Raw genomic sequence first — 16770 nt, forward strand, 5'->3', positions numbered from 1 at the left:
TGGAACTTTGATTTTGTCATTTTAAAATTTTTATGTATTTTTTAATTTTTTTAAAAAAGATTTTATTTGACAGACAGACAGACAGACACACACACACACACACACACACACACACACACACACAGTGAGAGAGGGAACACAAGCAGGGGGAATGAGAGAGGGAGATACAGGCTTCCTGCAGAGCAGGGACCCAGATGCTGAGCTTAGTCCCAGGATCCTGAGTATCATGACCTGAGCCAACGGCAGAAGTTCAATGACTGAGCCACCCAGGTGCTCCTACTTTTTAGTTTTTTAAAGTAGGCTCTACACCCAAGGTTGGGCTTGAAGTCACAACCCCAAAATCAACGGTTGGGTACTCCACTGACTGAGCCAGCCCAGGGCCCCTTTGTGTTAGTTTTAAAACAAGAAATGATAGAATAATCTGAATATTAAAGGTTTCACATACTGAGAAGGCATTAAAATACTTAGAGTTCAATAAAGTGAAAAATGAAGTATACAATTGTTAAATTACCTTACATTTTAAGTAAAATATTCTCAATTTGCTCTACTGTAACAGTGCTAAGATTTGTTTCTGTCTGCAGCACTATTATTTCCTCTATCTAAACTCCGTAAATGTTTCCTTTATTAAAATTTAGGCTAATTTAAAAAATTCATACTATTGATGAATAGGTTTGTAAAGCTTAAAGATTTCTTCAATTAAAAAAAATTTTTTTTTAGCTTAAAGATTTCTTTAACAGAGCTTGATAAAGGGGACAAGTTTGGATGAAGAGTACTTCAAGCCATTATCTGATGCAGATTTGTGTCCCTTTGATTTATTTGACCTAAGGATGCCACTTCTCACCCTTGTGCTGCTGATGACTTTGACTTGGAAATTCTAGATTATCACGTAGAATGTGACATGTGTTTCCGAGCAGGAGGCATGGATAAACTCAAACTCACATCTGGGCTTTCCTGTCACAGTAGGATAAATGCCAAAAAGCCAGGTTTTAGGTGAGAATGCTCACTGAAAAAAACAGGGCTTATGATAAAGAGACAGGGCAACGTTCCATAAGTCTATGGAAATTTAATAAAGAGATCTAGCAGAAACATCAGTCCTAATAAGACATTAGTGTCATTGAGAAATTCATCCAATTCTAAAACTCATCCAAAAAGATGGATCATTTCCTTTATCACCTTACATTTGTGTCTTTTGTACAAATAAGGGAAAATTGACTTGTAAGTGCTTCCAAGAGAGAGCAAGTGTCCAAAATAACTGCCCAAAACAAAAGGAGGATATGGGCAGTCTCGTGCTTATCCAGTATTGCTGCAGTTAGCTAGGCTGGTATGCTTTATGTTCAGCTGCTGTTATTTGGGAAAAATCATCCTTAACTTCCATGTTATATTGACATCGTTACCCTATTTACAATTGCATATGAGGTGATTTGCATTATGGAAACGTGAGGAAAGAGAATAGACTGCATATGCATGATACTCAAAATTCTTTACCTGATTTAACTAGACAAACAACCTTAAAGAAGCATCACAGACAAGGATGGGGACCATGTGAGTATCTCGGTGTACAGCTGGTGTGTGATGTGTGCAGTGTTTCTGGCTCTCAGCATCACCTAGGAGGTGCTTAATGAATATTTGATGAGTGAATAAATGAATGAATGAATCAACGAGCAGCTTGAGATGAAAAAAAGAAAAAAATATGTATTCTTCTGTCTCCAGAGGTGACTCAAGGCAAAGCTTATCCTCACTGCCTCCGGCCTCTGACCTCCCTGCATGTTTCTCATTTCTGATCCCCAGCCTAGTGATCTCCAAATCTACAAACAGACAAGCTTCACACAGTCCACCTGCCTCTGCCGGTCCCTGTCTGGCTACAGTGACCCTGAGCGTACAATTCTCTACCGCTGTGGATCACAGGACAGAACCAGAAAGCAACTCAGGAAGGAGCTTGCTGGGGAGAAGAAGATGGGTCTGCCGACTGGGACAGAAAACCATCCAGATTCAAGGAGTGTAAGCAACTCTCAAGCTCTCCATGCATTATTAGCATGAATTCAGAGAGGCAGGGATGCTCGCCACCCCTTCACCTCTGTATAATGTCCTCAAATAATGTTGGGGATTTCTCTTTCTTTTACGATGGCATTTGATGCTGAGTTGTTCTTGATTTCACCTGATATGAAAGATAACATTCAGGAGAGTCGGTGGTGTGGAGTGAGCAAGAGAGTGAGTCCTTTCTGGCATCTGCTTTCCCAGGGGTGATGCTCTGATGCTCCCTCACTTTCCTCACTCCTGGCCTCGCCCAAAGGTAGTTTGAGTCTGGGATTTGCATTCTTTGGGAAAGCTATTCTGCTGCATTCTTCCAGAAGCAGAGCTTCCCAGGTATGTCCCTGGTGCTGCCATCTCATGGCACTGATCTCCCTTGACGAGTGTGCAAGTGAGTCAGAGGCTGGAGGGCCTGTCACTCTTACAGCCTCTTTGCTGTTCTTCATTATCCAGTAACGTCCTGCAGGTTCACTGTGATCTATAATCCCAGAGGAAGCCAGGTCTGCAGGATTTTCATTGAGTCCAGCCGGTAATGGTGTTTGTCAAACTGCTATTTAGAGCTCGGAAAATTTCTCTCTAATCTACTTTGCAGAAGCATGATTGTTTCTCATCTTAATTGTGGCCCCTGCTGTTTGCCTGCGTGGGAAAGGGGACCCAGCCCATCTCTTCCAGCTTTTGCCTTTGTGCAGCCCCAACCCAATGTTCAATACAGGAGTGCGGTTCATAGTAACCATAATATTTGGGACTTTCATGAGAAATAGATGAGAGAGGCCTGTTCTCTCATATGCATCCATCTTAAAGTGGGAACTTAAAAACATGACATATGAACCTATTTTTATTTCATCTCCTAATTTCACCATTTATTCTCTGTAAACCCATGGTTTCAAGGCTTTTAATTTCTTCTGGACTCAGTCACAAGTTGTAGCTGAGAATATTCTTTAGGAAATGTTTCTAGGGCATGACGATGTCTTATTCATATTTGAGGCTCCAGTCCCTGGCACTGAGGCTGGCACGAAGGAAACATTTAATGTATATTTGAGTTAAAACTGCGGTGAATTAAGGGACTGTGCCTGGAGAAATTAGGAGAGGGAATAGTTGGGATCCAGGGCAATATCTGGAAATCTACGGAGAGTAGACCGCGTCTGGAATGAGGCAGGAGGCAGTTCGGATCTATGTAGCACGCGAGGGGCAGAATCTCTCAGTTCTGAGAAAAGCCCTCCCCAGACATTCTGTGAGGCACTGACCAATTACTTGGAATTTACAGTTTTGACAGAACCTTTAACCCATATCGCTCCTGTTCACTTCCTCTCCTCAGTTCACACTGCCTCTGTTTGGTTTAGGGTTCCCTCGTGTTTCCTATGAATAACTCCAGTTGCTTCCTAAGTGGCTCCAAACGCATGACTCCCCTACTCCAGCCCTTTCTAAGGTCAGGTACTGCATCTTGTTTTAATGTTGGTGCCATATCCACGATCCTGTGAAATTTCAATATTAATGTCCAATTAAACAATTGGCCCTGTTCTCTCCTAAAATGCTTATTGATAATTTGCACCAGGTACCATGATATTAAGTGATACTGAATTGGCTTTGGATCCTTTTTGTTTGTTTGTTTGTTTGTTTCTTTTTTTTTTTTTTAAAGATTTTATTTATTTACCTGAGATGGAGAGTCAGCGAGAGGTACAAGCAGGGGGAGGAGCAGGTTCCCCGCTGAGGGGGGCGCCAGAGGCTCAGTGATCCCAGGGCTCTGAGATCATGACCTGAGCTGAAGGCAGACACTTGACCGAGCCACCCAGGTGCCCTTGGGTACTTTCTCTTTCGAAGAAATTATTATATATATATAATTATATATATATATATCATAAATTTTATATATATATATATATATATATATATATATATATATATATTTCCTCTTTCGAAGAAATTTATAGTCCCACCAGTGCCTCATTTTCCCTCAATCACGCCCGGTTTAGTGTCCTTCAGCTGGTAGGTGCGTTCCTGCCCAGGGCTCTTATTCTTGAAGCTCCATCCACCTGGAATGTTCTTTCCCCAAATCTTTGCATGGCTTGTTGCTTCACTTCACTGAAGTCTCTGCTACAATGTTACCCTCTCCAATGAACTTCTCTAAACATTCTTATCTATTCCTCTTTTCTGCTTTACTTTTATTTTTAACACTTAATATTGATTTGCCAAATTGTTTACTGTCTATCTTCCCCATGAAAATGTGAGTTCCATGAGGAGAGAGATTTTGCCTGTTGTGTTCATGTCTCTCTCCTCAGGGCCCAATAGAATGTCTTGCTCGTATTGACTGCTGCCATAATTATTGTTAAATAAATGAATGAGGGAGGAGATACAATGTCACGTAGCTTATACCAAGGGAAATTCAAGGGAAGAAACAGTTTATTCGACCTAGCTTTGACCCAGGTTTCAAATGGTAGACATTATTTAAGCCTGGAAGGGCAGTAAGGGTAGAGCATTCTTCTTTCTACTGCCAATCATCCTGCACTCTGTTATTTTCCAGCAACCCTCTGATGTTTATTTTATCACCTTATTTCTCTCTTTCCCTTCTCAATTGAATAGACTTTCATGGAGCTCAGAAGGACACAGGGGATCAGCATCAGCGTGAACCTGACGGAGAGTGATTCATTCAGAGTGCTAAAGATGTCTGCTGCACTTCTCCAAAATGTGCAGGGGCAGCTCTCTGATAGACCCGTCCCCTGGTCAGACACCACAGTGCATCTCATCAGAAATGTGTAAAATTCTTCCCTTCCTGATTATAGATACAGACACGGTCTTTTTTCAGGCACAATTTTATTATCTTTAACTCAAGCAAGTCTTTCCCCCGATATGTGAAACACTTTTCACAGGATAACTTACTATATTATTATCCCTCAGTTAAGATTCAGCGTAGGTGTTCAACTACTCCTGCTTTTTCTTTTCAGTCATCAGCAGATTGATGAGGATTGTTAGTCTCCATGAATCATTTTAAAGTTTATTTGCATTTTCCTTGATGAAAGACAAGCAAAGGAAAATAATTGCAGTTTTCAATGTTCATTGGGGTATTCTGAGAGCTTTCTGCAGTAAATTACAGGGATGTGATAAACATAAAGAAGCATCACTCATCCTCCTATCTGATTGCTTAATACCTCATACTCTGTCACTTCCATTACAAACACAAGATTTAATATCTTCAAATGGATTCTTATCCTTATACTCTGCTATTCTCTCTTATAATGTTTAATGCCAGAACCTTAAATGTAAAGACTTAATGTAATCTTCTACATTGAACCCATCTAATTTTATGCATAAACCTTCCTACTTTTCGGGGACTGGCCTATGTGTTTGTGGCTGGTCCCCCCCACCCACCTCCACTGACCCCTTTACTAATACTGGCAGGTGGGAAATGGCCACAACTCTAATTCCTCAATACCATGTGAGATAAGGGATGCTCATATAGCGATGGAAAAAAAAAAAACAAAAACCCTCCATGTGCCCATATTAGAAAAAGAAAACAAACATGTAACACAGATGAATTATGTAGTTATTAGCTTTTCAAGGGGACTGTTCACTTTGCAAAAGGATTCACTACAGATTTTCTTTAAATAGTAAGCTCCACTAGTTATTTAAGATATAATTAGATCCGTCTAAATTGGATTCGTACACATTTCAGGAACTGATTCATTGTGCAAAGAAACAGCAAACCCATGTTTGCTTCGCTACATGAAGCAAAACCAGCAAAACTAGCAAATATGCATATGCTCTGTTTAGAAGGTGCCAAACACCCAGATGTTTGGGAAAACCTGAATATTTGACCATTTGTTTGAGTATTCAACCAGATGCTTAGCACAATCCGTTTGTGGTTTGGAGTCTGTTCTAACACAGCAGGCAGGTAGAGAAGCAAACACAGGAGGACATTCTCTATCTTGCTAAAGTGATAATGGCATTCCTTTTATTGCTTGTTGGTGGGCAATTTTAGATATTACCACTTCTAAGGAAAACGGGGCATATAACATATGTCATTTCCATTAAGTGGAAAGAGATCACCTATTTTCAATGGGTTGAACAATCTACATTTAAAGCCCTAAAAATGAATACTTTAAAACTAATGTAGAAGGCCAGCTTATTCAATGGAGTAGGAATTCATTCTAAACAGCACTGTTCTTAAGAAGGTGGGAAATGAAATGCTAAAACATACGACCTCATGTTAACGAAGTCAAAACAAACCAAAACAAAACTTTCCATAATAGTTTAACCTGGAAATAAAAGAGTTTCCTTGAATATTGGTCCTCTGAGCAATGGAAGCCTAGACTAGAAGACACAACTTTATGCTTGACTATTTACCCCAAAGATCAAGCTTTTGATTGTTTATAAAATAGTATTTAGAATTTTTAAAAATTAATTATTTTTATTAACATATAATGTATTATTTGCCCCAGGGGTATAGGTCTGTGAATTGTCAGGCTTACACACCTTATAGCACTTTTATAGAATTTTTGATATTTGGGATGGCTGGGTGGCTCAGTTGGTTAGGAGTCTGCCTTTGGCTCAGGTCATGTTCTCAGGGTCCTTGGATCGAGTCCCACATCTGGCTCCCTGCTCAGCGGGGATCCTGCTTCTGCCTCTGCCTGCAGCTCCCCCTGCTTATACTCTGTCTGGCTCTCTCTCTCAAATAAATAAAATCTTAAGAAAAAAAAAAGAATTCTTTAAAAAATTTTTTTTTAATTTTTATTTTTTTAAGATTTTTTATTTATTTGACAGACAGAGATCACAAGTAGGCAGAGAGGCAGGCAGAGAGAGATAGAGAGGGAAGCAGGCTTCCTGCTGAGCAGAGAGACCAATGCGGGGCTTGATTCCAGGACCCTGGGATCATGACCTGAGCCAAAGGCAGAGGCTTTAACCCATTGAGCCACCCAGGCACCCCCAGAAAAGAATTCTTGATACAAAGAACCTAGTGGTTCTAACAGATGGTCCCAACTGATAAACCCATTTGTGGTAACTTACATAAGAGTACACTTTCTATAAAAGAAAGAAACTCACTTATTCTAAGTAAAAGGACTGTAGGCATCAGCAGGCATATATGGAGCCCCAAAGAAGCCTCGGACCTTTGTGACTGCTTCAGTGAGCAATGGCATACGCACTTTGGTAGGACTCATTACTTTGACTAACGGACAGGAGAATTCGAGTTGATGGATGCTGTGAAGACAGCCCAGGCTTTCCATCAAGCCAAGCCAAGGCTGGAATCTTATTGTGGTCTCATACCCAGTGCACGATCTTGCACAACTTAATTAGTCATTTAGTAAATGAGAGGACTAATGCTTAAACTGAACATTTCTTATGGTTTGTTTTTGTCTTAATAAGAAATTAATGAATCTGATAAATGAAGGGTACTTAAATAATGCTAGCGCCCTTTCAGTTTTGAAGAATTTACAAAACATAGGAAATTAACACCAGCTTTTAATTGTCCCTGGTATTTGGGTACATGGCTTCGTATTCTATTCTGGAGTTCATAAATTTTATCCCCAGAGTGAGGGCAGAGCAAGCAGTTCTTTCAGGCCTGGTTATCCCTGCCCAGCGCTCCGCCCAGCAGATGCAGACACTGGGAGAAGTACTTAGAAAGCCATGAGCGTTTTCATCAGATGCATTTACCAAAGAACTACAACAATAAGAATCTGTTCATTAGTCACCAAAAATAAGTGGTTATTATGAACACATGCCTCTCGCTGAATGTGTGCCATTGAGTCACTTTTAGTTAGTTGAACATGTTTGTATAGAGAGCTGCCATAAAAAAAAAAAAAAAAAGAAAGCTGCCATAATTAGCAGTGTCTGTGGTGAGAAAATTCTAGCAAAGATACTTGTTTTCTATTAGAAAAGTGTGATATTTTCTCAAATGTAGCATTTGCAAATATTCCCACTGTTCACTGTTCTTATTAGGCTCCATTAAATAAGGAAGAACCAGTGATTATAATATTTGCCAACTTTCCCTGTTCTGAGCACTTGAACTTAGCTAATCCTCACAACAACTTTATTAAGTAGGCTGTACTATTCTCCACTTTGAACAGATGAGAAAACGAAGACAGAGGAGTGATTTCCCAAAGGCACACATATAAAAAGTGGTAGAAGCAGAATTTGAACTCATCGGACACAGTTCTAGAATCTAGATCTCATTCTCAAGCCTGTGCTCCACTGTTTCTGTGGAGAGGAACAAGGCAGGCTGCTGTATAGTATGAAGCCCCAGTTCACATAACTGAGAAGAATAAAAGAGCAAATTCCCACAGAATTTGTGTGTGTCTGATGAAGGAGCAGAAAGCAAGGTGAAGGCAGCCTGAGCACAAAGCAGAAGCTGACGCCTCACAACCACCCCCTCCCCTACCCCCAGATGGGATATATGTGACATTCCTCAGAAGGGAATATATAAACAGTTAAATGTCCTCATAACCTGCGGGCCCATTGACAGATACTTGAAGCAGGCAGAGTTATGTTCCTCTAGGAAGCTCTCAACTATCTTCATGTTAATACCTTGCTAGAAAGAAAAACAAATTTAACTTGCCAATGGCAAGGCCTCTGGTATCCTGGGAGTCTTCTTCAGCATATGAAAATCCTTTTGAAATCTCCATTTTCCTTACCTCCCCCAATGCCCAAGTATATAATCAGCCACCCCTCACAACTGGGGGGTGGGGGGCAGCAGCTCTTTCTGCCCATGGGTCCTGTCCCCATGCTTTAATAAAATCACCATTTTGCACCAAAGATGTCTCAAGAATTCTTTCTTGGTCATCAGCTCTGAACTCCACCCCACCGAACCTCACCTATATTCCAAAACCCCATCAATTTAGCTTGTAACCAAGGCCAGTAAGTTACAAGTATGTAAGTAGCCCTGAGCGTGCGATGCTAGCTGAGAATGACAAGGACTCTTTCTTGGAGGTGAGGAAGGAGAGCTGAAGACTCCACCGGAACTCCAGGAGGTAAGCAAGACCAGCTGATCTGCTGGTCCCCTCATGGAGCCAGGTGAAAACTATGAGTGTCACAGAGGGACCTGCAAAGTTTGTCCAGGAGCAAATCTGCCTGTTGTGTGCTCCTATCAGAAGTGTGGGTGCCTGTTATTTGCATAGAAATGGAATTACAATTAGAATATAGGAACAGCTTTTAAAAAAAATTAGTTTTTAAAAATTTTTTTAAAGACTTTATTTATTTATTGGACAGAGAGATCACAAGTAGGCAGAGAGGCAGGCAGAGAGTAGGAAGCACACTCCCCGCTGAGGAGAGAGACTGATGTAGGGCTCCATCCCAACACCCTGGGATCAGGGCCTGAGCCGAAGGCAGAGGCTTAACCCACTGAGCCACCCAGGCGCCCCACAGGAATAGCTTTTAAAATGTGAAGAAAAAACCCACATGGGACAGAGCTATGGAAAACTATACAGTCGTGATGTATCATTTATATACAGTTCCTCCAAATGTAATTCTCTGGTGTTTTATTTGTGGCCAAAAGTGTACAAAAGTGATATAATTATAAATTTTTGCAAACATTTTAAAAGCCATTCATATTACCATTTGGATGGCAATTCTTTAGATATGCTTCATAAAATGTTCACTAAAAACATTGCCACTCAGAATTGTGTTCTATGAATTTTGTTTGATTAGATATTCAGAAGATAAAAATCAGATTAACTGTCTCAAACACACACATTAAAATAATAAATAAGATTTCCTAAACCATTAAGATAATTCTTGGCTTTTTCCAATATTCTACAGCTGACTGAACTTGTATGATACACTATATTTACTAATTGTGAAAAAGTTAAAATATGCATGCTTTTCCAATTTATTAGTTACTAAGTAAGAAAATAAAAACAAAGCCTAGACTTAAATTTTTTTTTGTCTACATAAAGCATAATTCTTTTTTTTTTTTTAAGATTTTATTTATTTGAGGGAGAGAGAGACAGAGTGAGAGAGCATGAGAGGGGAGGTCAGAGGGAGAAGCAGACTCCCCATGGACCTGGGAGCCCAATGTGGGACTTGATCCCACGACTCCAGGATCATGACCTGAGCTGAAGGCAGTCGCTTAACCAACTGAGCCACCCAGGTGCCCCATATAAAGCATAATTTTTTAAAGCATTTGCCTGGCTAGCTCTGTCAGGAGAGCATGAGACTTTTAAATAAAATATACTTTTTGGAGAAACACTGATGAAGAAGAACATCAGGAAAATCTTAGACAGTAACACAGCCTGCATATTTCTAGGTAGGTTTTAAGAATATACATTGGTTTAAAACATACATCCTGACCCTTTATCCCCATAGCACAACAACAGCAGGATAAGTGAGCACTCTTCCTATGGAAGTGATGAAGGAGCAGGAGGCTGGCTGAGGACAAAGCAAAAGCTGGCGCCTTGCACCCCCTCTTCACCCTTTCCCCTCCATATGTGTAGCATCCCTCAGGCAGCCCTGACTGCCATGAACAATAAGCAAATAGTTAACTTGCAGAGCTCACAATCCTGCTAGACAGGAGTCTCCCTTGGCTTACAAATGTCCTAAATCTCACTAACAAAGAAGATTGAAAGCAGGATTGTGACACCCCACCAAAAAGTCTCCCAACTATCTTAATGTTAATGGCTGGTCTAAAGACAACATTGATCCAGCAGCAAGGGCAAGGCCTCCGGCAGGCCTGGAACATCCTGGCACCTTGTAGGCCCTCTTTAGCATATGAAAACTCCACTGAAACCTCCCTTCCCCTCACCTTCCCCCAACCGCAGGGTATATAACATGCCTACCCTCACATCCCAGGGCAGCCACATCTCTGCCTGCCCACGGGCCCTGTCCCCATGCCCTAATAAATCACCTTTTGCACCAACGACGTCTTAAGAATTCTTTCTTTAGTCGTCGGCTCCGAACCTCCTCACCCCACCGAACCTGACTTAGGTTCTGGGACTTCATCAGAAGCATAGCCACCTTTCTGAGAATGTGTATCTGCAGTCATCACTGCATTGCTCAAAACAAAGGCCTTGTTTGCATAATGGCACTGGTTTCCACTTTGCTAAATCCAAAGGCATTCAAGACTGAAGGAGGAAAGAAGACACAAATGGCCAACAGGTACATGAAAGGTGCCGAACATCACTAATCATCAGCGAAATGCAAACCAAACCCACAATGAGATATCCCCTCAGACCTGTTAGAATGGCTGTTATAAAAAAGGCAAGAGGGAACAAATGCTGGGGAGTGTGTGGAGAAAGGGAACCCTTGGGCACTGTGGATGGGGAAGCAAACTGGTGTAGCCACTATGGAAAACAGTATGGACGCTCCTCCAAAAATGAAAAATAGAACTACCATATGATCCAGCAATCTCACTTATGGGCATCCACCAAGGAAATAGAATCATTGTATATACACACACAATGGAATATTTTTCAGCCACGAAAAGAAGGAAATCTTGCCTTTTGTGACAAAATGGATGGGCCTTGAAGGCCTTATGCTAAGTGAAATAAGTCAGAGAAAGACAAATACAGCATGGTCTCTCATGTAAAATCTAAAAAACAAACAATCCTGAACTCATAGAAACAGAGGAGACTGGAGTGGGGGGAGGGTAAGGATGAAGGTGGTCAAAGGGTACTAGCTCACAGTTACAAGACAAATCAGGTCTGAGGATCTAACGTATAGCACCATGACTATAGTTAGCCATAGTGTAGTGTACACTTGAAAATTACTAAGAGAGTATGTCTTAAAAACCCTCAACACACACACAAAACGGCAACTATGTGAGGCAATCAATCATTCTGCATATATACATATACAAAATCATCAAATGATGTACCTTAAACTTGTACAATGTAATATGTCGATTATACCTCAATAGAGTTGGCAAACAAAGAAACAAAAACCCAACTGAGGGATATGTGACAACATCTATATTATCTACTCAAAAGCATCCTATTACTAAACTGTAATGAACTGTTTACACTCAGAAAGTTTTTAAAAATCAAGATGTGAATCAGCCTTGGGCTTTTTAATAACATATTTAGAAACTCATTAGTAATGTCTATTTAGACTATTTAGAAACTCATTAGCAATGGAGGAATTTATATTTTGGAGATTTGAAGGATATAAACCTAACATTTTGAATTCTTGACATGGTCATGAAAAATTCCTTTTTATGGGATTCTTAATGCTTGATTCATTCATAATAAATATCATTAGTCTTGCAGCAGATCCAGTTTTCTCATGTTTCCAAGTCTTACTAAAGTCAGATTTACTTTTTCAGTCTAAAATTCCTAGTTGTAATTCTGTGTATGAACCTAAAAGCCAGTTGTGCCTTAGACCTTGAGCTCAAGATCATTTGTCGTTACCAAAGGGGTACATGAGGCTAAGAGCCCACTTGCTACCCAAATGGAAACTTCATAAATGAAACAAATCCCCGGTGTACTTTTTGGTCTATTTTCTACGCTGGTTTTCCAAGTAGTAACCTTAACATTAGCAATATACTGCTGAGCACAATTTATATGGAAACAAATTGGGATAGATTTTTCCAGGCTCAGAAACGGTTTCTCCCTGATGTAGGACAGAGACTTGATGAAGTCTTAGTAACTTAAAGCACAAACTAGCCATCTGAAAGCATAGGTAGGAAGAAGAGTTGCCCTCAGCTCATTATATGAGTTGAGATCTTTCAGTTTCACCTACAAGGTAAGAACTATTTTTTTCTATTAAATGCTTATTGCTGTACATAACCAAAATCTCTTTATTAGAGCACAGAAGCCAGCTTCCCCCAGACCCTTTCTCTATCTCCCTCTATAGTCCACCAGGCTTTACAGAAGTAAGTTGCTCCAATTTGTAGTTCATTCAGACAGTTCTGAGACTGTCAGGTCTGATATTTTTGCACTAAGAGAGTGGATCAAAATGGATGTAAATGAACCAAATTTTCAATCAGATGTGATTTGAGTATACAGTGATATAGTTTAGTTGTAATAGAAAGTAAAAGAGCTCAAAAGGCCTGGAATAATTCAGACTAAAATATCTTGGGGTCTTTTTCCATTTTAAAATGAATTGAGCAATTCTGTGTGGCTGAGGATTGACAGCATAATGGAAACAGAGTTAACTGCAGAATTTCTTACCAGGTAGGTAACTGCATTAGCAGCAAAACTCATAATGTAGGCTGTTGGTTGAAAAGAGCATGAAGGAGCCTTCTGTTTTCTTATGAGGTGCTATATTCTCATACTTCTTGACTAATTACACCTACCTGCTGCCAAATTGCAGTTATTGGAAAATATTCTCTCTTCTGTAACTTCCAGCAATATTATGAGAGACCTCATGCACATTGATTCTTCTTATAATTTATTACCATAGATAAATATAAGTAAAACTGCTTCCAAGTCCTGCCTTCTATTTTTGATGTAACTATAACATAAGATATTGCTATGTAATGGTAAAACTGAATGGGGTGTATATATTCCTGAGGACGGACTAAACGTTAAAATGGTGGACCCATATTTCAATGATCTTTGAAAGCGTCATACTTCACAGTAACTCTCTTTTAGATAGAACTTTTTGTGGGATAAAATGCATAGCATAAATATTATAGACAGTTCTTAAACAAACTTTATGTACATTTTTGCTCATATGTGTCACTTACCAGAATCAAGAGGCAACTCGAGGCCAGTTTTGTGTGCTCAGGGATGGTGGAAAACACTGACAAAATCAAGCAACCAAAGACAAGGAGAAAACTGTAAAACAACAACAAAAAAGAGAAATCTGATAAGAACTTTGCCTTATCATGGCAAATTTCAATTCTTGTTTCTATAGTTTAAAGAACCAGACCCATTTGAGTTGGCATGGATTAAATCATAAAAGCCTTGGAAGGGACTAGCCATTTTGAATATTATATGGGGGCATCTGAGTAGCTCAGTCAGTTAATCGTCCAATTCTTGATTTTAGCTCAGGTCTTGATCTCAGGATCATGAGATCAAGCACTACCTTGGGCTCTGTGCTGGGCATGGAGCCTGCTTAAGATTCTCTCTCTCCCTCTTCCTCTGCTTTAACTCCCCTCACTCCCTTCCTCATGCTAGGTATGGAGCCTGCTTAAGATTCTCTCCCTCTCCCTTCCTCCCCCTCCCTCTCTCCCACTCTCTGTGTGAGTGAATATGATATATGGTGCACATGGAGTTCCTTTACAACTTCATCAATGGAAAGAATGTTGTGTTGTGTGTTGCATATCATATTTAAATGTCTACATCTGAGAATGTGTGAACTTCCCATACATCTTTTCACAAGAGGGGAGAAAGGCCCCCAAAGTGTGTTCTTGTTTCCCTACTCTGGGAGCACATGCCACAGCTGTCCTTTTTTCAAAAAGCAGAATCCACCTCACATCTGGCAGTGTTGGTGACCCATCAAATGTTCTAAGTGGCTGTTACCAAGCTACTGGCTCCTTTTCACAGTCTAATTTAGCTCATGGATACTTGTTTGTCATTCCTTTATAATATTAATAAGGACAGAAGAGGAAGAGGAGAAGGGAATGATTTCTTCGGCTCCTCATGTACTTTCCAGTTCTCTGCAAACTACTACAGAGATGACCCCTCAGCTCTGTCTATTCATACTCCAGTGCTAAGGAGAAGAAGGGAGGAATAGCATTTTCTACCAATCAATCTACAGACATATTTATTTCCCAAATTATGGTACTCTCAGGATCTGGGGTTGGTGAGCTGAGTTCCCAAGGAAAATACCGAATAAAAAGAAAAGGCTGTTTTTTAAGCTGAAGTTACTGATCCTGAAATGCAAGATTAACAAACAAACAAACGGGTACCTGGGTGGCTCAGTAGATTAAGCAACAGATTCTTGTTATCAGCTTGGGTCATGATCTCAAGACCTTAGGATTGTGGGATTGAGTCCCACATCAGGCTCCGTTCTCAGTGCAGTCTGCTTCTCCCTCTCCCTCTGCTCCTCCCCTAACCCCCACTCATATATTCTCTCTCTTTCAAATACATAAATAAAACCTTAAAAAAAAAACCCAAAACACCAAAACCTGAGCTCTAGGACATACTTTTTACTTTTATGTATCTCTGGGAAGCTTGTACAATAATCTTCTCTAAAATATCAGTTTCCACATTCTTTTGTATGGCCTTGGAGTTAATCTCTGCCTCTTTTGGCTTGCTCTGACATGTCTCCAGGTCTTTCTACTGCATTTGACTGGGAACTCCCAAGGACCTATAGCCAGGGATTGGTAAATTATGACCTAGGGAAAAAACCTGGCCCCTAAAGGCTGATTTTGTATATAAAGTTTTATTGTCATGTAGCTACACCCATTTGCTTATGTATCGTCTATGGCTGCTTTCATGCTACAGCTGCAGAGCTAAACTGTCATGGCAGAGACAATACGGCACATAGACGAAAATATTTATTCACTGACCCTTTTAGAGGAGAAGTTTGTGACCCTTGAACAATAACATATATTTCTTATTTCTTTATATCTATTGAACACAGAAGCAAGTGGAAGTTCCTGATTGCTTAAGTCCTATATGCTGGTAATAATTACTAACATTCAGGGGAGGAGCAAGATGGTGGAGGAATAGGAGACCTAAATATCATCGGGTCCCAGGAGTTCAGCTAGATAGTTATCAGGCCATTCTGAACACCTACAAACTCAACAGAAGATTGAAGAGAAGAAGAGAAGAAATTCTATCAACAAAAAAGCAACCACTTTCTGGAAGGTAGGTCATGTGGAGAAGTGAATAGGGGGTGATATATGGGAAGATAGACTGCAGGGCGAGGGGCAGGCTCCCAGCAAGCAGTAGAGCAGCAGAGCACAAAATCGGAACTTTTAGAAGTCTGCTCCACTGAGGAATGTTACTCCACAGGCTAAGTGGGGACAGTATGGTCTCAGGACCTGCAGGGTCATAAAAAGACCAGGGGTGTCTGAGTGTGGCAGAGCTCCCAGGTATGGGAGTGGGGAAGTCACTGCTGAGACAGAGCCGAAGAGTGGGTGTCCAGCTCGGGATTACCTTAAACTGTGATCCAAGACACAATCGGGCCACTGCTCTTTGAGCAAGGATCCCACTAGTGGCAGATCCGGGGAGACCCCTCCTTCCTTGACTGGGAGGAGTGGCACAGAAGCATGCTGCAAAAATCTGCTGGGTTTGGAGACTCCAAACGGGGCCGTGCACCAGACATAGAAATGCTGGGTCACAGGCTAGGTGAACACAGAATTCAGCCAGAGACCAGGGAGCTGGGAGTGATTGAGCACTTTTATCTGAGGGTGCACTGAGGAGTAGGGCCCCCAGCCCTTGGCTCCTACAGAGTCAGAGACTGGGAGGCCACCATCTTCATTCTCCTTCAAAGCTTTATAGAAAGCATTCAGGGAACACAAGCTACTGAGAGGGAAGCTGAGCAGATTACTTAGCCTGGGTCCTGGCAAGGGTGGTGTAGTTCTGCCTTGGGCAAACACATTTGAAAACCACTGCAGTAGGCCTTTCCCCCAGAAGATCAACAAGAACATCCATCCAAGACCAAGTTCACCAATCAATGAGAACTGTAAAACTTCAGAGCTATAAGAATATATCATATGGAATTCATGGCTTTTTACCCATGGTTCTTTAGTCTTTCAAAGTTAAATTTTATAAATTCTATTTTTTTCCTATTCTATTTAAAATTTTTTTTTCCTCTTTGTATTTTAATGTTTTTTTTAACTATTTTACCTCATCAATACTTTTTTAAAAATCTTTTAAAATTTTCATTGTTAGGGGCGCCTGGGTGGCTCATTGGGTTAAGCCTCTG

General features: G+C 40.6%; 1 protein-coding gene across 1 annotated transcript in view; it reads right to left on the reverse strand.

The window, feature by feature from the left end:
- Window positions 1–16770, reverse strand: part of KCNQ5 (potassium voltage-gated channel subfamily Q member 5) — a 539583-nt gene that overhangs the window by 156571 nt on the left and 366242 nt on the right. The window contains exon 2 of the mRNA XM_059400156.1: window positions 13637–13727. Coding sequence (XP_059256139.1) covers window positions 13637–13727 — 91 coding nt within the window. The remainder of the gene's footprint in view (window positions 1–13636; window positions 13728–16770) is intronic.

Source organism: Mustela nigripes, chromosome 5 (genome assembly GCF_022355385.1).
Source record: "Mustela nigripes isolate SB6536 chromosome 5, MUSNIG.SB6536, whole genome shotgun sequence".
Lineage (NCBI taxonomy): Eukaryota > Metazoa > Chordata > Mammalia > Carnivora > Mustelidae > Mustela > Mustela nigripes.